This window comes from Cupressus sempervirens, chromosome 11 (genome assembly GCF_028749045.1).
Source record: "Cupressus sempervirens isolate cs-2001-9-10 chromosome 11, ASM2874904v1, whole genome shotgun sequence".
Taxonomy (NCBI): domain Eukaryota; kingdom Viridiplantae; phylum Streptophyta; class Pinopsida; order Cupressales; family Cupressaceae; genus Cupressus; species Cupressus sempervirens.
In genome coordinates, this window is record NC_143128.1 from 857,647,864 (window position 1) to 857,670,231 (window position 22,368).

Genomic DNA, 22,368 nt, shown 5'->3' on the forward strand with positions numbered 1-22,368 from the left:
GATTTGATAGACCCCTACGCCCTACCTTCTTGCCCAGACAAAATGAAGAAGAGACAATACCAGAGCAACCGGAGGTAGAAACCAATATAGCTGATGATGTGTTGGCTGCATATGCCGATTATATGGCACTTCCGGAACAGGTTAGAGCGTTAATGAATTTGAATCAGTTTATGGATCAGCGGAAGGAGAAAGCTAGATTCCACATGAACAGACAAGATGGAAGACCTAGAGGACAGGGTAGATTTGGTACTCAGCCAGCTGAATATAAGGATGCATTGAACAAAATCCCTCTACCTACTTTTGATGGCAGTGGACAAATGAGTGCCAAATCTTGGATACACAAACTTGACACCTTCTTGTCTCTCAAACCGATGGAAGAAGATAAGGCCATTCAATTTGCCACAATGCATTTAGAAGGAGTAGCGTATGACTGGTGGCATCATGGGCTAGTCTCTCAAGATCATGCACTAATTCACTCTTATGAAGAATTTGTTAACAAATTGATTGCCCGATTTGACAGAAAAGATGTGGAAGTCTATTATAGGGAGCTGGCTTAGCTTAAGCAGACTAGTCATGTTGAAACATACATCAATGAGTTTCAGAAAATTGCTATTATGGTCCCTGACATGACAGAAAGGCGTGTTACAATGCTATTTGTTGAAGGCTTGAGTGACAAATTGCGTGGGTTGGTGAAGGCTCACAAGCCTAGCACATTACACGATGCCATAGGTCTAGCATTGGATTTGGAGACTGCACCTCCCTTCCAACCACAAAGGAAATTTTTTAGCGGTTCACAATCAAAGCAAAAGAATTTCAGACCACAAAAGAACTTCCCACCAAAATCAGATCAGGAGTCCAGGAATGAACTTCGCAGGAAGAAGTTATGTTTTAATTGCAAAGAACCATGGGACCCTGGTCATCGTTGCCTTGGTAAAGGCAAGGTGCATCTGATTGAGGTGATTTCTAAAGATGAACAAGAAGAACAGGATCATAGCACGGATGAGTGTTCTAATCAAGGAGATCAACCTCAAATAGTTTTGGAGGACTCAACAACTAAGGAAACTCCACGCATTGTTACTCTGTCTGGAGTTCCTCGCACCAGACCTTTTAGACTAAAGGGGGTTCTTAAGGGACAAAGGATGGTATGTTTGGTTGATGGCGAAGCCACACATAACTTCATTGATGAAGGGCTAGTAATGAGGTGAGGGCTTCAGGTTGAGGAGTTTCCGGGATTCAACGTCATAATGGCTGATGGTTTTCCATTGACTTGCACTAAGGTAATTCCCCAGCTCAGTATACAATTTGGTGCCTACACTTTGATAGCGGATTTCTATGTGATTAATCTTAGTAATTTTGATGTTGTTTTGGGATTGGAGTGGTTGGAATCACTTGAACGTTATGTTCAAGACTTTAAACAGATGCAACTGCAGTTTATGGTAAATGGGAAAAAGACAATACTTAAGGCAATGGCAGATGGTGGACCTAGGCTGGTGTCAGCTAGGAAGATGGAGGCCTTATTCAGACATTGCGATGTAGATTGGGCAGCACAGTGTTTCATTTCTTCTAAGATGGAGGCCTTATTCAGGCATGGCGATGTAGATTGGGCAGCACAGTGTTTCATTTCTTCTAAACCAGACTCCAACAGAAAGCCAGATTACCATGTGGACATACAAATAGTGTTAGATAAACATAGTGCAGTTTTTGGAGACATACCTTCTGGTAGGCCACCAGACAGAGGATTTGAACATGTGATTGAGATGGAAGCAGGTTCAAAACTTGTGATCACCACACCTTATTGGCACCCCCGTCACTTTAAGGAGGAGATTGAGAAGACAATTAAAGAGCTTCTTAGTATGGGTCATATCAGGCCTAGTTCAAGCCCATTTGCCTCATCGGTAGTTTTGGTTAAGAAGAAAGATGGGACAATGCGCATGTGTATAGATTACAGGGCATTGAATAAGAAAACTATTAAAAACAGGTATCCTATACCCAGGATCGATGAGTTGATCGATGAACTGCACGAGGCTGTGTACTTCTCCAAAATAGATCTACGCTCTGGTTATCATCAAATACGTGTCAGAGAAGAGGACATTCACAAAACTGCCTTTCGATGCCATTATGGGCATTTTGAGTTCTTGGTCATGCCCTTTGGACTCACAAATGCACCGGTAACATTTCAGTCTTGTATGAATCATGTGTTTCGAGAACAACTAAGGAAATTTGTTTTGGTCTTTTTTGATGATATCCTTATCTATAGCAGAACTTGGAGTGACCATTTGCAGCATTTGGACATGGTATTGGGAATTATGAAGGTACAGTCACTTTATGCAAAAGCCTCCAAGTGTGAATTTGGGATGACAGAGATCTTATATCTGGGGCATATCATTGGTGCTGAAGGTGTAAAAGTGCATCAAGAGAAGATTCAAGCAATTTTAGATTGGCCACCACCTAAAAACATATCTGAGTTGAGAGGATACTTGGGGCTATGTTCATATTATAGAAGGTTTGTGCGTGGGTTCTCTCAATTAGCTTCTCCATTGACTGATTTGACTAAGAAGGGTGCGTTCTCATGGTCAAAAAGTGCATAGTTAGCTTTTGATAAGCTTAAGGATGCTATGAGCTCATGTCCAGTGTTGGCCCTACTAGATTTCACACAGCCATTTGTAGTAGAGTGCGATGCATTGGGGCAAGGAATTGGTGCAATGTTAATGCAAAACTGGCATCCGATCACTTACGAGAGCAGAAAATCGAGGGATAATGAGAGACTTTATTCCACATATGCTAAGGAAATGCTAGTGATCATGCATGCGCTGGCCAAGTTTAGGCAGTACCTGGTTGGGACTCGTTTCATAGTGCGTACAGATCATAACAGTCTCAAGTATTTCTTGGAACAAAGGGATTTGAATGAGCGACAACAAAAATGGGTAAGCAAGATTCAAGCCTATGATTTTGATGTGGAGTATGTAAAAGGAAAGAAAAATATTGTTGCAGATGCTCTCTCTAGGAAACCTGCCCTTTGTTCCCTCATAGAGATTGCAGCTGACTGGAAGACACAGTTATTGGTTGAATATTCAAAGAATTCTTTTGCTTGTGAACTTGTTGCAATTAGCTTCTCCACTGACTGATTTGACTAAGAAGGGTGCGTTCTCATGGTCAAAAAGTGCACAGTTAGCTTTTGATAAGCTTAAGGATGCTATGAGCTCATCTCCAGTGTTGGCCCTACCAGATTTGACACAGCCATTTGTAGTAGAGTGCGATGCATCGGGGCAAGGAATTGGTGCAGTGTTAATGCAAAACTGGCATCCGATCGCTTACAAGAGCAGAAAATTGAGGGATAATGAGAGACTTTATTCCACATATGATAAGGAAATGCTAGCAATCATGCATGCGCTGGCCAAGTTTAGGCAGTACCTGGTTGGGACTCGTTTCATAGTGCATACAGATCATAACAGTCTCAAGTATTTTTTGGAACAAAGGGATTTGAATGAGCGACAACAAAAATGGGTAAGCAAGATTCAAGCCTATGATTTTGATGTGGAGTATGTAAAAGGAAAGAAAAATATTGTTGCAGATGCTCTCTCTAAGAAACCTGCCCTTTGTTCCCTCATAGAGATTGCAAGAGACTGGAAGACACAGTTATTGGTTGAATATTCAAAGAATTCTTTTGCTTGTGAACTTGTTGATGGTAAGGTGCAGGATGATAGATATGCAGTGATGGATGATATTATCTATTTTAAAAATAGAATCTATCTTGTACCTGGTTCCAAACTGAAGAAGAAAATATTGGAGGCATTACATGATTCACCTATGGCAGGACACCCAGGTTTCTTCAAAACCTATCATCAGATTCGCGAGAGGTTTACCTGGAAAGGATTGAAGGATGATGTACTCCAACATGTTAGAGAATGCTTGATTTGCCAACAAAATAAGTCAGGACACACATTTCCTGCGGGTCTACTACAACCCTTGTCGATTCCTGAGCAGAAATGGGAAGGGGTATCAATGGATTTTATCACCGGACTACCACGTGTGCAGGGAAAAGATTGTATCTTTGTGGTAGTTGACCAGCTCACTAAGTATGCACACTTCTTTGCTGTCCCTACTGACTCCTCAGCATTTTAGATTGCAAAGTTATTTTTCAGGGAGATCTTCAGATTGCACGGATTACCCAAAACCATTGTAAGTGATAGAGATAGCAGATTTATGAGTATGTTTTGGCAAGAATTGTTCAGATTGGTAGGAACTGAATTGACACCCAGCACAAGCTACCATCCTCAAACAGACGGGCAGACAGAAATAGTTAATAAGTGGATCGAAGGGTATTTGCGAAACTATGTGTCGAGACAACAACGTACTTGGGTGAGGTGGCTCTATCTTGGTGAGTATTGCTACAATACCACCTATCACATGTCCATTGGCATGTCACCTTTCAGAGCTTTGTATGGATATGATGCTTTATCATTTATGGATTTAGCATTTGATGACAGTAAGGTCCCACGAGCTAAGGAGATTGTGCAGAGCTATCAAGACATTCTCAAAGCACTCAAAGATAACATACAACATGCCCAAAACCAGCAGAAGATGTATGCTGATAGGCACCGAGTTGAGCGGACTTTCGAAGTGGGAGACTTAGTTTTTCTACGCTTGCAGCCATATAGACAGTCCACAATGAAAATAAGCAGGGCGGAAAAGTTGAAACCACCTTTTTATGGGCCCTACGGGATTTTGAAGAGAGTAGGAGAGGTTGCATATGAGTTGGAGTTGCCAGAAGGCAGCAAAATACATAATGTATTTCATGTTTCCTGCCTCAAGAAGGCTTTAGGTCAACATACAGTTGTTTCTCCTGAGTTGCCACCTTTAGATGAAGAGGGGAAGTTGGTTTTAGTCCCTGAAGGTATTGCAGACTGGAGAGAGAGGAGGTTAAGAAATAAAATAATCCGAGAGTATTTAATCAAGTGCAAGAACCTACCTCTTGAAGACGCTACTTGGGAAGGAGAAGAGATATTGCAGCATCCTAGCTTGCAATTGCTGGAGGACCAGCAATTCCGGGAAGGGAGGACTGTAATGTCCCCATTCTTTTGATAGGCCATTGAGAGTCAAATTCTAGCCATCCTCATTCCCTAGGCTAGAATTAATCAATTAATAAAGGGGATAATTAAATAATGCATGACTTAGCCCAAAAAGCTAATGTTGGGAGATTAAAAATTATAACTCAAAGATATAACTTAAGTTGGGGCCATTTCAAGTTATTAAGTTGTTTCTCCTAGGCAACTAAATGTGGGGGTCATTTAATAATTAATACAACTTATAATATTTGCCTAAGTTGCCAATGAGAAATCTTCTATGGGCTGGAGATTTTATTTAAAGGCTTCGACTATGGGTTTGGAAGGGGGATGGAGCCAAGTTATTATTATTTTACAATCTGCAATTTGTGTGCAACTTCTCAGGACGAAACCCCTAGAAGGAAAATCTTCTGGACGAAACCCCAGGAGACTCAGCAAACTCATTACAGCAATCAAGTGCCTTGAATTACATACAGAGCAGACTGCTGGTAATGAATTTCAGGCGGATGAGGGGAAAAGAATTATTCAGGAAACAGTTTGAAGGGTTTAGGATCAACTTTAAATAAAATAGCAGCACCTTTTGAGCGCATCAAGTCTACAAATCTGATTGTTACGATCTTCACAAGGGTATTTGTTATTGTCTGATAGGGTCGGTTCTGGTATGTAAAGGAAAGTTATCTTCGGGCATGCAATTAATATCCATATTCTATCTGCAGCTTTCTAATTCAAATAAGAGCTGTATTTTGGTTTGTGAAATTTGTGTGGTTGTGAATTCTGCAAATTTCGTAGCTTAGGATATTTCATAGTCAATATTTATTTGCAATTGACAAAGCCTATGTTTTAGGAAACAATTGTGATATGACCTTCGTGCAAGACCATTATATCTAGAAAATGATGTATTCACTTTACATTACCACCTTTTCCTAAGAACAATTTACTTAAAATGTCTATAAGTTGATGCACTAGTAGAACAACTTCTATTCTTGTGAGCACATTATAACTATGGGTATCTATGGTCAATTCTCTTTATGCTATTCCAAATTATCCTACAATTCAAACCATCTTTGTGCCTCCAAGATTTCTTATTCTATCCAAGTTATTTTACAAGAAGCCTATGGGTGAGTCTCATGTACCTCAACCTAAAAGACTCCTTCCACACCATTTCTTGCAAGGGGGCAAGTGAAGAAGAGGGAGACAGTAAATCTAGCCACTGCATTAGGGGCATTGCTCCAGTCGTCAGAGAGTCTCGTAAACAAGCTACCTCAAGTGCACCTTTATCAGCTTGCACATGAATAAGTTATAAGACATTAAAAAAAATCGTAGTTTTTCTTGTTTCTATATTTTATGTTATGGGGTTCAGTGTATATGGACTCCAACTGTGCGATTCTATATCCATTCATGTTTTTGTATGTGTAATAACATTTTGTAAATGATAACTTGAACACGTATTCCTTAAAAAAAGTTAGCAGAGTTATTTGGAGGTATGTGCTAGCAAAGTAGCTGATTATGAGGGACACAAGGCAACTTTACACAAATATAGCGTGATTCACTCACATTTCCCATGGAAAATCTATTTAAGTATTTAATAAATTCCATGATGTTTCCACAACAAGGATGGCAAAGGACAATACTTTTCAGAACTAAAGGAACTAATTGAGTCCTCAAACCTATACTTCATTTCCCATAGGCTTTTGAGTTCTCCCTAGGACACCAATTAGCCTTTAATGAAACATGAAAACTGGCTAATTGCTAACTAATCAATATTGCTTAATGTCAGTGAAAAGATTTGTTGTTTCAAAAAGATAAATAATTTGACTCAATTTAGCCTAGGTGTAAAAACTAATTACGACTAACAACTTTGGAGAAATCGCTATTAAATTAGTGATTTTACTCTAAATTGTGGAGATACATCTCCCTCATATGATATAATCTAACTTTTGGGGTATTTTTAAAACAAATATTGGGAAGGAAAAATAACACCTATGCATAAGCATGACACGGATATGATTTGAAATTGAAATGAATGGAACAAAGGTAAACAACACAAAGATTATCCACCCATGCCCATAAATGATAAACAAGAATAAGACTCACTCATCCCCCTTCAGAAATTCCATAGTAAACATATGCATAATTCACGAATAGAAAAATAGCAAAGAACAACTGCAAAAACTCAAACGCAAATATGCAGTCAAAGAGACCATGCATAAACACACAGATTTAATAGCTCATAGAAAAGAAAAAAGTAACTCATAGACTACTCTGCTCCTATACAAGAATTATGTTTCAAACTGAAAATACCCTCCCTCTATCCAGAACTGAATCCATTGCTTTTAGAAAACTTTACAATAAATAGCCAGAAGATGACCTTCAATTTTTGTAACTAAATCTTTCATTTTAAAGAATTAATAATATACTCAATAATTGAGTTAAAATATCATTAAAGTGAACTTTATTTAAAAACTGGGCTCCACCTTGAAATTGGCAGGTGAAAGGATGTCCCCATACTGTAGTTTTAACCACTCTTGACTTTGTTTTTCCCTGAGCTTTTCTTCTCTTACTTTTCACCTTTCTTTTCTCATCTGCACACTTCACTTTTCATTCATTCTTTCTCTTGTCAATAATTTTCTTGGTTTGGACTATGGAGTACCAATCTTGTCAATGTGTTTTCATTCTTAGTTCTTAAGTTTTCGTTGACTTTGAAATTAACTCCTTTGACGGAAATTTGAGCAGTTTAGTGTGCCTCATTGGTAATTTGATGAGCTTTGAAAACTTCTTTATTCACCACTTTCTTTTCTATTTGAAAACTTTGACCTTTTTCTTTTTGAACTTTGTTGATTTTTTTTGTTTACTTTGTTGGTATTTTAATTGGTTTAGCGAACTAGTTATATTACCAACTGGAAATGTTATTGTACCTATGGTCAGATTCCTTAAGGCTGACATAGATAACATAAAGGTTGGGATAATATATCACAATAATTATAATGATAATTAGTAATATGATAATTATATTATAATATTTACTGAGATAATAAAATTTATTATATTTATTGTGGTAATATAATTATATTATACAAATTAATTATATGAGTTATATATTAATATAATTATATTTGGGCCATCTTGGAATAGTGCGGACCCTTGGTGAAGGGGCACCACCAATGGATATAAAGGAAGTGTAAATCTTCCTTTCCTAAACATAACGAGCAGTACACACTATCTATTTTATGGAGAAACAGCTCTGGGGAGATAATCAGGTATTGTCTATGGCTGGAAGGCTAAATAATAGTCGGTGGTTAAACAGGCACTAAAATCATCACCAACACCCCCATTATTTTGTTTCTAAACTTCATCTCGAGCATTTCTCAACAAAAAGGTCATGTTTGATAATTTTGTAGGTGGTTAAACTAGTTTTGCTAACCCATCACTTTACCAGGTATTATCGTCAAAATGATCCCTTTTGACATCCTCGCCAAAGGTTAGACTTGTTTTTAAAACCTCACATTTTACTCACATGGCACATAATCAGTTTGAGATCCCCAAACCCTTCTTTTTTCAGCACTGTCCACCTTTGTGTGAACTTTATGAGTCCTTTCATTGGTTTTGGAAGCTCCTTTAGTTACCCATACTATTTTCTTCCCCAAGACTTCGCTTTGAACTTGAATCTTGACCACTGTTAGAAGTACAAACAGATTGTAATCACGTTTCTGTAATGTCCCCCATTTCTAGGGTTGAACTTAATGAATAATACCAATTAAAATAATAATAAATACAGAAATATTGTAATCTATTATTAAATATATTTATCAAATTGATATAATATAAGATTATAACAATTAATATATCATGGTATTATGAAAATAGTATAATATAATATTAATAATTGTATTAGTAAAACAATATAGAAGAATTCCTAAATAAATATATTATAATAAATCTATTATTATTATAATCTGATTATTATAAACATATTAGTATTTAATATAATGCATAACATATATATATTTAGTGCTAAATCTTATTAGCCAATCTTAAATATATTATAATTAAAATATATAACAAGTTTGGTAAAGGATTGGAGACGTAAGGCAGCACTAGCACGAGAACAAGATTACTGTCATCACCAAAGGAACAAAGGTTAGATATATCAAAGAGTGTGAATATGGATTAAAATAGATCTTAATACGAAGTGTAATTAAAAGATTTAGATTATAGTTAGGAGATCCAAGCGGATGTCTCTCTTGGAGAAGAGACATAACTTTTGACAAGATATAAATATAGAATATATCATTGAAAAAGAAAGGAATGAACGGTGAATAAAGTGATGAAAGAAAGTAAGAGGTTGGAGTTGTGAATATTATAAATTTATAAGTAGAATAAGGATGACATATGTGAAAGAATGAAATATATGTGAAGTGAGTAATGTACAGATCACAGAATAATAAGTGCAAGAAGATTAAGAAGAGTGAGTATGTGCAAATAAGCAGTGAATTAAAATTAGTAGTGTGTAGTGGGTAAGAAAAGAAGACAGCAGTTACAGATTGAAAGAGAGGATTAAAGTGGGAAATAAAATATATATTCAGAAGTTTAATCTGATATATATAAATACAAGTGAAAGTATGTGCAATAAAAAACATATTATATAATCAGATTTATAATCTAATATATATTCAGTGAAAATGCGAGAAGAGAAATATTTGCTGTCTTTAAAGATTAGAGGAATTTCACAATATCCATCATCTATATATATATATATATATGACAAAATATACATCAGTATAGATATGAACATATGATATATAAACAAACATTGCATTAAAGAAAATACTGGCATATTATAACAAAATATATATTCTTAAAGATTTTAAGAACATCTGGATTGCATTTCCAATTATAGTGCAGAAAGTCTTACCCTCATCTGAGTTAAGGAATCCTGAGATAGGGAGTTGGTGGGGGGAAAGGCGGAGTAATTTCGAGCACTTGTCGGAACCGCTTGGAGCTTGTTTCACATGCCCTCTACACCGTAATTCTACCATCTTGAGATGATCTTAACCAAGAAAAAGAAGGTTGTCTGGTACTATAAGAAGAAATCTTCCAAATAAACTAAGTAAATTAAATGAAATGCTCATCTCCTCAAACTTTTAATAACAATGATGGTCATAGGTTTGCATTAATTTTGGATGATTCCCTAACTTATGCCCAAATTTTGAATTTTAGGTCAAAGGGTTAAAAAGGGGTCATCACAGTTTCTTATCGACACACTTGAAAAAAACATTGAACAAGGAATATTTTGGAGGATTGAAAAGTTATCAAAATCGATGAAGTTACTGATGTGTGAAGAAATGCCCACACACAAAAGATAGACTCAAAAAGACTTAAGTCTTGAAACAAATTAAAAGTTGACACTATAGACCGTTAAACTGACAAAGGGGGTGAAATGACCCCTTCCCATTATTTGACCTAGAATCCATAAATTAGTACAAGGATCTTTCTCGAGTATATTCACATATCATTCCATTCTTAACCATCATTTACCTAAAGATGTAAAAAACAAAATGTAAGCCAAAAAGAAGATATCTTAGCTTTGCCATTTGACTATCTCCTCGTATAGATTTGTAATGTCCCCATTGGTTGCTAGCATCAATATTTCAAAGATTAGCCTAATATTGGATCCTCGTAGGCTAATGAGGATGGTTAGAGGGTCTTCTAAGGATTGGTTCATCTCCAACATTCAACGATTTATGGATTTGGCCTTCGTTCAATGTCATTCGGACTCCATTTGCCATACATACTATGAATAGTAAGTCAAGGGTAATGGAGATGGACCCTTTCTATTTTTAGAAAGTGTATTTGGTTACAGGGGGAATTATGAGGAGAGATTCCTATTTTTGACGGCATAGCAATTAGACAAGTATTTCAAGAGATATTAAAGTTGACTTAAGTAATTTATTTAAATACTTTAATGTTATTATAAAGTTATAAAGTCACTTTATGACAAAATGACTTAAGTGACTAAAAGACGAAATAGTCTTTTATCCCACATTGCTAAGATGTTTGTACGTCTCCTCATTTCGAAGTTATAAAGGAAAGCATTTGCATTGGGATTGGTACAACGAATGAATATAAACTAGTTCTTCAAATCCTAATGGTCGCTTAATTTGTGACTGGATTCCTTCTAAGGATGAAATCCCTTTTAGAAGGTTGGTGAAGCTAGACGCAAACCTAGCTATCACACATCAAAGTACAGTATTTAGTTCGAATTTGAGATCTTAAGTGCATGAAAGAAGTGGGAGATAAACAGAAGGCGGGTTGGCTCAATACACAGTACACCAGCAGTGATCCAGGTTGGGCATCAAGCAGATATTCACATTATCCAAGGTAAAACTTAACATCTGAAATAGCCGCCTTGACTTCCAGTTCAAATACATATGTCTGTATTGCTATATCGTGAAGTATAGTTCTTGGAAAGAACAGCAGAAAAGATTATCAGTCGGATAGAGTTATCAGTGGGAGTCACGTCTGAACTCAGCTTGGGCTGCAGTATATCAGAACCGGCACACATTTACAGTGTAATATTTGCACGCCACCTTCGTCCAGTTAGCAGGTCGGGTGTTATTACTGGTGGAGAAGAGACCCTGCACGTCCCTAGTCTTCAGCAGCAACTACAGGTGATGGAGTCTGTGAGAAGTTTTGAGGCAGCTGGAACTAATAGCAGTGGCAGCTGATAACTGATTCATTGCATTAAATGAATGATGGTGGATATTGGTTTCAAATACATCTCTGTTGGCTTTCCACAAGGTGCCTCATCTTGAAATCGGGTCTGTACCCCACAAACTTACTCTGTAACTTCACCTTCAGTATGGAATCTTCCTATTATATGCAGTGACAAATCATATTATGCATAAGAACATTTAATGCTGGAGTCTACTGTCATTAAATATTGATGTACTGTTCTCGTTTGGTGATAAGTTTTCAATTATTATCATAATTAGTTCACAGCTGAATGTGGTTAAATAACAAGATAATAGTACTGTGAGAGAGTGCTTGATAAACTGGTTTATTGACAACTGTTTGACATAATTCCTATAAGTTTTAAATTCACTGTTCCTTTTCAAATCTGACAAAAGAACAATATAGTAGTATCATTCTGTGAGATCATCAGAGCACTTACAGGTTTGCAGTAATAAATGTTATTCCCACTAGATTTAAGTTATTTGCCAGCAACATCAGAATGTCATAATCAGGACTATGTGCCAAGTGTTTGACGAAATTCCTATTGGTCCCAAAACAAACTTTAATTCCAATTCCAGCAGAGTTTATTACAGAGGTATCAAAGATTATTAAAGGTAAACAATTACAGTGGGTTATTTAAGCTACAGCAGTTTAGTGCATGCGAACTGTTTGGTAAAATACCTGGGGTAGAAATCACATGTATTTTCTTAATATCCCAGGAGGAAAATTACAGTGGTAATATAACATTGTGATAAGTCTGTATTCAGCTTCAAGGTCCAGTTAGATTGAAAGTATTGGCATGTTCTTAACTCTAACTCCATGATAGCAAAGAATTGGAACAATAATACGTGAGTCTCAAGTGCTCGTTGTATGACAAACTGTTTGATAAAATTCTTGACAGCTTTTTTTTAGCTCAATATTTAACACAAATCAAGCAGAGATTATTACAAGATTGCATGAATCCCTCCTTGTCTTCTTCTTAAGAAGAAGATAGAGATGGAGGACTTACTATACCAAGGGTGCATGAAACAGCCTCTAAGTGGACTCCCTCCAGGCTTAATCCTATCTAGGCAACTACTTGTCGTGTGGCCGAAATTACTGTTTCTTTCCCTTCCACAAGCTCCCATATTATAAAGCCTCAATAGGAGATTGGAATCAGATTCCTTTTATCTATAATCCAAGTATCAAATTTAGATATTTATTATTTATATTATACATATATCTTAGCTCATAATTTCATCTATTTGATTATTTCCCATGTATTGGACTATCTATTAATAACAGTATATATATACCCCTATATTTTAAATGACCTCTGTTAGTCCTATTGTTCTTGTAGTCATGAGAATCTATAGCTAAATATATATGTATATGTATATATGTATATATATATGGATAGATAGATATAGATATATATATAGATAGATAGATAGATAGATAGTTTTTCAGTCTACATATTTCTTGTATCTATATAAACATTTTCAGTATAACTACTACCAATAAAAACAATATTGTATTTTTCCTCAGAGAATATATCTTGATTCCTTTAAGTGAGACCCATAAGCTTATTCATTGTCACTACTTTGTTTATTAGTCATGAGTGGATACTTCATATACAGGCTTTATTGTCCTTGTTTGAAGGATCCTAATACAATTTTGTATTGCTTCCACCGAAAAGGATGACTAACACATGTCTCTACTTTTAAAATCGCCCCCATTCAAGATGTTGATTATTAAGGGAATCAAATGTTTATCAGGATTGTTATGAAATATGTTTCACATTTATTTAATAAAATAATACATTTACTGTAATATGTTTTATGTTTATTACAAAAAGATGTATACACTTTAATGGATATTTCAAGGGGATGACATCTATAGTTCACTGCCTAAGGACTTGGCGTCATTACTTACTCGTTGTGCCCTTTGTGGTGCAAATAGATAGAGTGAGCTCAACATATTTCAAGACATGGGCAAAGTTAACACCTAAGGAATCCAGGCGGCAAGAATTCATGGCCGAGTTCAACTTCGAGCTCGTTTACAATTTTGGTAAGCAAAATGTTGTAGTTGATGCCCTACACCATAAAGCATATATAAAACATTTACTCTAGTAAATAATATTATATATGTCTATAAGGATTCTTATGAAATATGCTTCATATTTATTAATTGAATAATATATTTATTGTAATATGTTTTAAGTTTATTAGTGAAATAACATATTTACTTTTATGGGTTTTTATTGCCTTGAATGCTCTTAATATAATTAATATTGTTAATCTTGATTATTTTGTTAATCATTCAATTCTAGTTAACATTATTTATTAATTACATATTGTTTTTATATATTTAACATTAAATTTATTATTAACATTATTTATTACACGATAATTGTGTATTATATATAATTAATCTTTGATTATTATGAACATTATTTATTATTTAAATAATTTGAGAATTTAACAATATATACAAGGCAATGTATATTTTACCACAAATAAATGTATCTATTCAACTCATTTATATTTTTGTACTATATATCAATTCATGGCTCATGGCAATCTGTCCTTCTTGAATTTGCTTGTCCTCGAGCAATTATAAGATTCAGATACGATGAGATCTCTTCCCCCACCCATGTAGCATCTTCTATAGGTAAGTTTTTCCCAAAAGAACTCAACTTTAGAAACTGCGAAAGTTTCCCAAAAGAACTCAACTCTTGAAAATTCCCAACTCTTTTAGTAATATATATAGTTACACTGCCTTCAGGGGAGGGTGGAAGGGGGAACGGGGGGGACAAGTTTCTCGGACGAGGGGACAAAGGGGCCTTAATTGGGGACGGCAGGGGGACGGGAACCAGGGGGGTTGTATATACTATAAATATGGTACTTAAGATGCTAGATATGAAAAGATGTATTGCAATATAAGATATAAAGATGTAAAAGAGTAAAAACTTGAACATTGCACTAAATTGGAACATTGGACATTAAACGTAAATATTCAAATCAGCAAATAATTAACATTGGAACGACCCCCATCCTCAGCAGAGGTGGTGGAATCTGATGGTGTCGCTGGGAACTAGGGAATAGAGTCCCCAAGTCCCCAGTGCATCCCCATCCCTGGTGCGTGGAGCAAAAAGGGGGGGGATGCATCCCCGTGTTACTATGGTAATATCTCTTAATATCATTATTATAATTAAATATTTTTATTAAAATAATTTGACTTTAATAATTAATTAAGTAATAAGAATTCATGCAATTAATTACCACATCCACTGCAGAAGACGCCCAAATGACAAAGCCATCCACTAAACTCCCAAAAATGGCAACTGCCAAAAATAGACTTACTAAAAATAGTAAGTTCACAACCAAGACCCCCAAATCATCCTATCATCTCACGAGGGTTGTAATAATGAGCTAACTCCATCAACTACACAGACTAGCCAAAAACAAGGACATTACAGACCCGCACTGCTCAAGGTAGAAGAGATGCTTCTTCCAGCAAAGGAAGATACGATAGGAGAGCCTAACCCAAGGAAAGGGGGGATCCTAATCGGTCAAGGTGGAACAAACAAGGCAATGAAAGGACTTGAAGTCATCATCGAACCAACAATTTTGGGGACGAGGTGGAGCGAGAGGGACAAGCAATGAGACGAGCGGAGAAATGCGGGAAAGAGAGGATGGAGGACTCTCAGATCGCTGTGGAGACGAGGTCGAACATGGTGGAAGGATAGGATAGGTCCATGAAGGGAGTGGCACGATGAGAGCGTCTGAGGTGGGTGATAAATAGGTCACAATTGGCATCAGCAAAGGAAAAGGTGGTCTGGGTAGGCAAGGGCAATGCAGAGAGGCAGGGGAGGAAGTAGACAGGGGGGTTGGGAGAGGGGCTTGAAAGGTGAGACTAAGGAAGGAATGGTCAACCAACGAATTGTTTCCTATAAATAAATGTGCACTTGGTAAATGAATGTTGAAAGGAAATGTAACTCCGATTTTTTATCACCAAAGGAACTCTAAATTTGCATTATAAATCTATCCCTTCCAACTGCAAAATTTTCAAGAAAATTTCCAAGGTGTCTCACTCCACCCCTACTACAAAATACCACTCCTATGGTTGGATATAATGTACTTTTTCTTAATACGGAACAAAAGGATTCTACTTCTTGTGGAAATCTTCATTTATAAGATTACATTCTAATTATGTTCCATTTTGTTTCAAAGGTACCTTCAATAACAAATAAAATTGTCATTTTGTGAAGCAATATTTAGGCCTTGCAATTGTTGGTAAGCATCCAAGTGCTTGAAGCCACTCTAGTTGTGTTCCAAAGGCTTTGGAAACTTCCTTTGTTGATTTTCCAATGCATTTTTTTGTTGAAGTACTCACAATGCTGACAAATAAAGCCCTAGCTTACAAGAAGAATTATTTGGCCCAACCTTACAATAAGAATTATTTTTCATGTTACGATGTCATTTTCCAATCCCTCTTAGAGGCTATGTCATAAAAACATCATTGATTGCAAAATAATATAAAAATTATTAAAAAAAAATTGGAATATCAATAATAAGTATTGACAGATGTTATCTAATCACCACCTTATCCTACCCAAATAAGGTCTACATAAGTACTAAAATCCTTGCTAATCTAGCCAATCATATGCAATTTCAGAATAGGGTGAAGAGCACAAGACCAGTCAATTTATTGCCTTCTACCAGACCTTTTATTTAAATGGCAATAACTTTATTCTATTTTTATTTTCAGCCCCTCAAAGAGGGTTCCTTTATGGTATATTGCTTACTTGCATTAGATTCATGTTATCTTTGCTTTATTTACTTTGTTTGCTTTGACTGTATGGCCCTTCTTTTTTTCCCACTATTAGTCTCCAATCTAGGTATCCCTAACCATCAACTCCATGCTTCATTGAGCAGTCTTTCCTTCAAATGGCTACTTCAATCTCATTTCTTATTACACAAGGTTTCAGTTTAACCACTTTAGTTTCAACACATCTTGCAATGTTTGCATTTCATTAGTACTCAATGCTTGGTTACTGTTCATCTATGATCAAAGTTCTAAAACTAATTTTGTTAACTTGTATATGATTTTTTTTTTGTATTTTGAGTAAACCTATTTATTTCCATGCAAATAGCAACAAGAACACAATATAACTCATATATACTTACACTATCTGTTTGGTGTCGTGATATATGTCTACTTGATATAATAAAAAGATGCCTAGCTAGAAGATTTTGAAGTTCATTTTTATATGTTGTCCTTCTAGGAGTTTCTTGGGTAAAATCCAACTCCATTAGCAAGAAATCATATCTATAAAATCAGTACTAATAGAATATGCACTCTCATTCATAAACTTTAAAAACTCTTTACAAATATGAAAAGATTTTTACATCCCTGGTTCCCAATCCCAAATGGTTTCCCTTTTATCATCACATTTAATACATCAGCTAAGGAATACAAAAATGGAGGTCCAGTTTTATTGTTGTACATTTATGAAAACTAGTTCTCGTGCAACAAATTCAATCTTGATAGAAATTTTTAAAACAATGTAATAAAATGTACCTACAAGTATAATCTTTTTCTAGTACTTGGGATTTATTGCAAAAAGAAAAAAAAGAAAAAATGTGTCTAATATGAAATACTTAATTGATGAATTAATCTTTTCAGGATTCTAATGAATACAAATCTACTTCGCATACCAAGATAATTTCCTTCAACATCAACAAATCCCAATAAAATATACCAGTACCAAGAAACCTGCATACACAAAATACAAGCTCAAAAAGTATTACATTGTTGGCAACATATTAAAGTAAAATCTAAAATACGACGGCAGCTTGCAATAGAAATACCAAAATCAGGTCAGTATATCCACATAAACAAGAACAGAAATAATATAGTAACATACTTTGTATGTATGTGGATAGAAGAATCATAAAACCAGCATTTTTTACATGGATGTGAATCAAATCAGATTCATCCATTCTTACATTAAAAACATGCAGTTGAGAACCAATATCTTTTACCATTTCCTAATTTCTTCATTAGAATCAAAGTTACATAATAAAAATAAATTTGTACCATGATAAGTCAAGGATTAGTCGGGGAGAAATCCTTCACATGAATATAACAATTACCTTAGGTTTATAGATGATAATTGTATTGAAACAACCCCTTTGACTAGTCTGATCTGAAATCAGATCAGTCCAGTTAGTCAAGAAGTCTATAATATCTACTATGTTCTCATTAAAGCCAAGCTCTTAAGCCTAACACATTTTGAGAAAATGACACCTGAGTCAAGTTGCAAAAGAAAGTGAACTAAAAGCGTGGAGGGGGTAACCAAAAGACCTGCACACAAGATGTATAGACCAGACAAATAAAAGTGCATATCTACCATGATAAGTCAAGGATTAGTCGGGGAGAAATCCTTCACATGAATATAACAATTACCTTAGGTTTATAGATGATAATTGTATTGAAACAACCCCTTTGACTAGTTCTGATCTGAAATCAGATCAGTCCAGTTAGTCAAGAAATCTATAATATCTACTATGTTCTCATTAAAGCCAAGCTCTTAAGCCTAACACATTTTGAGAAAATGACACCTGAGTCAAGTTGCAAAAGAAAATGATCTAACAGCATGGAGGGGGTAACCAAAAGACCTGAACACAAGATGTATAGACCAGACAAATAAAAGTGCATATCTACCATATCCAACCACAGTCAAACACATATGGTCAAAAATGTCCAACAGCAGGAAACAGAGCAAGTCTAATTGCAGACAAAAAAATTACAAATAAAACAGAGGCAGGGCTTATAAGGTTGGGCATTCTAAAAGGTATTCAAAGTGTTCCTTTCTTTATTCAGTACAAAACATGCTAATTATGCACTCTAAGGTTTGAAACAAATTGACTAACTTAACCTTCGATTCTACCAACAATTATGAGTGCAATAACACACATGCACAAGCTTTTTAAAACACATGACATAAAAAATAAAACGCTGAAATCAGAATTTATCACTTGCTATCTTAATATTTTATTATTTTAAACTTTGGGGTTTTGCAGTTCTATGTTACTAATATTGAGTGTCCAGAGTCATAAATAAACCTCCGAATTATGCAATCAAAAATTCATGTTTATTCCTAAAAGAATTTTTTTGAAGTTTTTGTTTGATTTTTTCCCACAAAATCAGAAATTTTTTGCCCATGTACATAATTAGCAGTATATTTTGCAGTAATCACAGCTGCACATCTTCTCTTGAGGGTTTCTTCCAGACCTGTGCCATTTTTTGCAGAGATTGCACCGCTTCCTCAAAGATTTATTCAGCAATTCTTTCCTGTCAATTGTTCTTCGTTCTGAGAAGGGTTTTTCTAGGAAACATCTTCTAAGCTTTTCGTGTCATTTTTTGACACTATTTCTGCATTCTTCGATCTGGATTTCAAGGCACTCACCTGCAAAATCCCTCAACCCTTTTATGCACGCCATTTTTTTTCACTAGGAAGGCCAGGCAGCCTGCTTTTTCTATGATTTTCAGACTGCTTTTGCTCACAGAAGTCAGGTTTTGGCACCATTTCTTACGGCTGAGAAAGTGCAAGTTCCAAAACTATGAAGACTCTCTCAGCCTTTTTGAGATTTTCCCACGTGCTACAAAATTCACAGGATTTCATTGGGCTTTAGTTTTTACTCAATAGTTTTCAAAATTCCAGGGTTTTATTTGGGTTTCATGTTTTGCAGTCATTTTCTGACAAATCATGGGTATCTGTGTTTCCTAAGGATTTTTCTATGCCCAAACTAGGGTTTTCTAAACAGCTAGGGTTTGATACAAAATTGTAGCTCTCTTTGACTGATTATGTGAAACAAAAAACAGAAAAAAATTACACTCCTGGGATATGGGCTAGTTAGCTTTATTTTTTATAGCAACCTCAGATTTTGGTCAAAGTTCACTAACAAGAATACTTTTTTACATCAATTTGCAGCGTGAGGGATGGAATCATTGACAGATATTTTGGTTTGAAAGCAATCAACACTTCAGCGACAAAAATTATAACATGTGGAATCTGTGCATGCTCATGATCTTTGAGTATTGGTGCCTAGGTCACATTGTTCTTGGTAAAGATGTTCATCCCACATCAATAGGCAAGGCACAAAGCAAGTTTGATGAGCACAACCGGGAAGCGGCTATGATCATCAAATTATCAATCGCCGATGACATGCTTCCACAAGTTTCATTTGGCAAGATAGTTGTCGAGACTTGGACGCATTTCAAGCATCTTCATGAAACATCAAATAAGGAAAAGCATTTTTTCTGAAGAATATGTTATTTTCAATAATGATATAAAACAAGATGACTTTACAGGATAATCTTATGAAGACTGAAGAGATATGTGATAAACTAGAGGCCCATTGGTCACACACGGAAGAAGAGGATATGGTGGTCATCATGTGGAAAAGCTTATCACGATCCTACGAGTAATTTATCGAAACTCACAATATTGTATCCACCAAAGTTGGTCCAAAGCTTGATGATATGTACACCAAGCTCTTGTAGCATGACAAGTGTAAACAACAGTTTGGGAGCAATAGCCACTTAACCACAATGGACTACACATTACAAAACATGAATGCAAAGGCAAGAGCAAGTCCTTGTTTACTGATATGGGTAAAGTGAATTACTGCATATTGGAGGTAGAAGAAATGCTTTAGCATGCCATTTAATCCAATACTCCTATGCTTACCTTATCATCTTTCTTGCATTCATATCAATATTTTTCCCATTGTGCCCAGGCCCACCAAAGACTTTGGTGAACTCTATGACAGTGTATAAAACCTTTAAGGTACGTCCCAAAGAAGGCATGTCGAAGGTGTCTATCATGACCCTGAGTGGTACCTTGTGACCTCGAATGCAGGAGATGGGCATCTGAATGGCCCACTGGACTTGTACTCTCCTCAAACTCTACTTTATCATGTCATTCTCCGATGGGTGTTGCCACCACTTCTTGCATTGGAGTCCATTCAAGCCTTCAAATACTACAGTCTATGATGTTACTACATATTTCTAATGAGCAGCCATACGTACCTTTGGCCTGATTGTCTTCTTTCCATTGGCACTGGTACTTTGCACCCGCATCCACCTTACCTGACACTTTCACACTTGATGGCAAAACAAATGCACTCTTGTCCATGCTGGAGTTGCTTGCTTGCAACTATAACTTGTCTTTCTAACTTCTTTTGCCTGTCAAATCTATCAATAATTGTCACTTCCTTGTCGTTTTGTGCAACAAAAAAAGGTTATGTATACACACCAACATCACATTTGTCTATCATTCAAAACTGCTCCTAACTTCCAACCCCATGGTTTGACCTCCTATCTCCAATGTTTTCTCCTCAACCTTCTTTTGGTTTGACAACCTTATGCCCTTCACCCGATGGCCGCCTTTACTTATGCGGTTCTCTGTGTGCAATCCTCTACTCTTCTCCCTTCGGCAGTATTTCACTTCCTTCCAGTGCGGCCACTTGTACTTTCCTCTTTCCCTATTGCTCAAACAGTGGACACTTGTGAAAATGTGGGCTGCCTCAGTAATTTTGTTTTATTATCTTCCCTGTTGTTTCAACTTCCCTTCCATTCGTATAGCTCGAATGTTATTTGTGTGGTATGCATCACATGTGCCCTGTGTTGCATATGTTGTGCAGGTTATTCTTTTCTTGACTTGTATTTGCTTGTGCCTATGTAATGTCCCCATTTTAGCAGTTGACCAAGTGTGTGTGCGTTAGCCTTGTTCTACATGGTCCCGAGGGCTAACGAAGGGTTTAATGGGATCTTGGAGTGTTTTGGCCTAGTCATTTCCAGTTTGGGCCAAAACAAAGTTGATTTACTCAGTTTCAGGCATACTTACTATTTTTAGTAAGTCGGCAGGACACAGTGCAGGTCAATTTTGGTGATTGGATTCGATACTCCTCGATGAGAGCTTTCCGATGAGCTATCACTCGCATTATTCGGAGTCCGATTGCTAATACATTTTAATGCCTGAAGTTTTATTAAAGTAACGTCTAATTTAATTGTAAAATATTAAAGTGTTACTTTAATATTTATTTTATGGTGATGTGTACCCAAGGGAGACATAAGGGATATTACACATCTTTATCCCACATTGCCCATATGAGTTGTGCAGACCCGTGGGAATAGAATAAAAGGAAGCATTTGTAGCTTCATTAGACAGGTTGAATATGAGAAGAAATTGGTGTGTGAGTTGCAGCTTTGTTCTTGGCATTTGAGGACGTCTATCCTCTCTTGTAACATTCTAGACGTCATTCCCTTGGGGTTTGGCCTTTGGAATTCTTTCTTATTGGCTTCATTATCAGGCAGTTTAATTGCATTTTCGGCTACAGGCAGATTTGATATTTTGCTCATATCTTCTTCACTACTTGTCCGACGCTTATGCCGCTTGGAGAGAATAGTATTATGAAGGTAGTGGATTGATTGGAGGACAAAGTATTGTAGCAGCAAGTTCGTAAGCATGGGCTGGAGTATTATGACAATATTGCTGAAGTAATTAGTGAGTTGATAAATC

The 22,368-nt window shown here is 36.1% G+C and overlaps 1 protein-coding gene across 2 annotated transcripts in view; it reads right to left on the bottom strand.

Moving 5' to 3' along the window:
• The window catches only part of LOC149532225 (uncharacterized), a 208,205-nt gene that overhangs the window by 160,405 nt on the left and 25,432 nt on the right, over positions 1-22,368 (bottom strand). For both annotated transcript variants that reach the window (XM_089808523.1, XM_089808524.1), the window contains exon 3: positions 17,498-17,555. In XM_089808523.1, the coding sequence (XP_089664649.1) occupies positions 17,498-17,555 (58 nt within the window). The remainder of the gene's footprint in view (positions 1-17,497; positions 17,556-22,368) is intronic.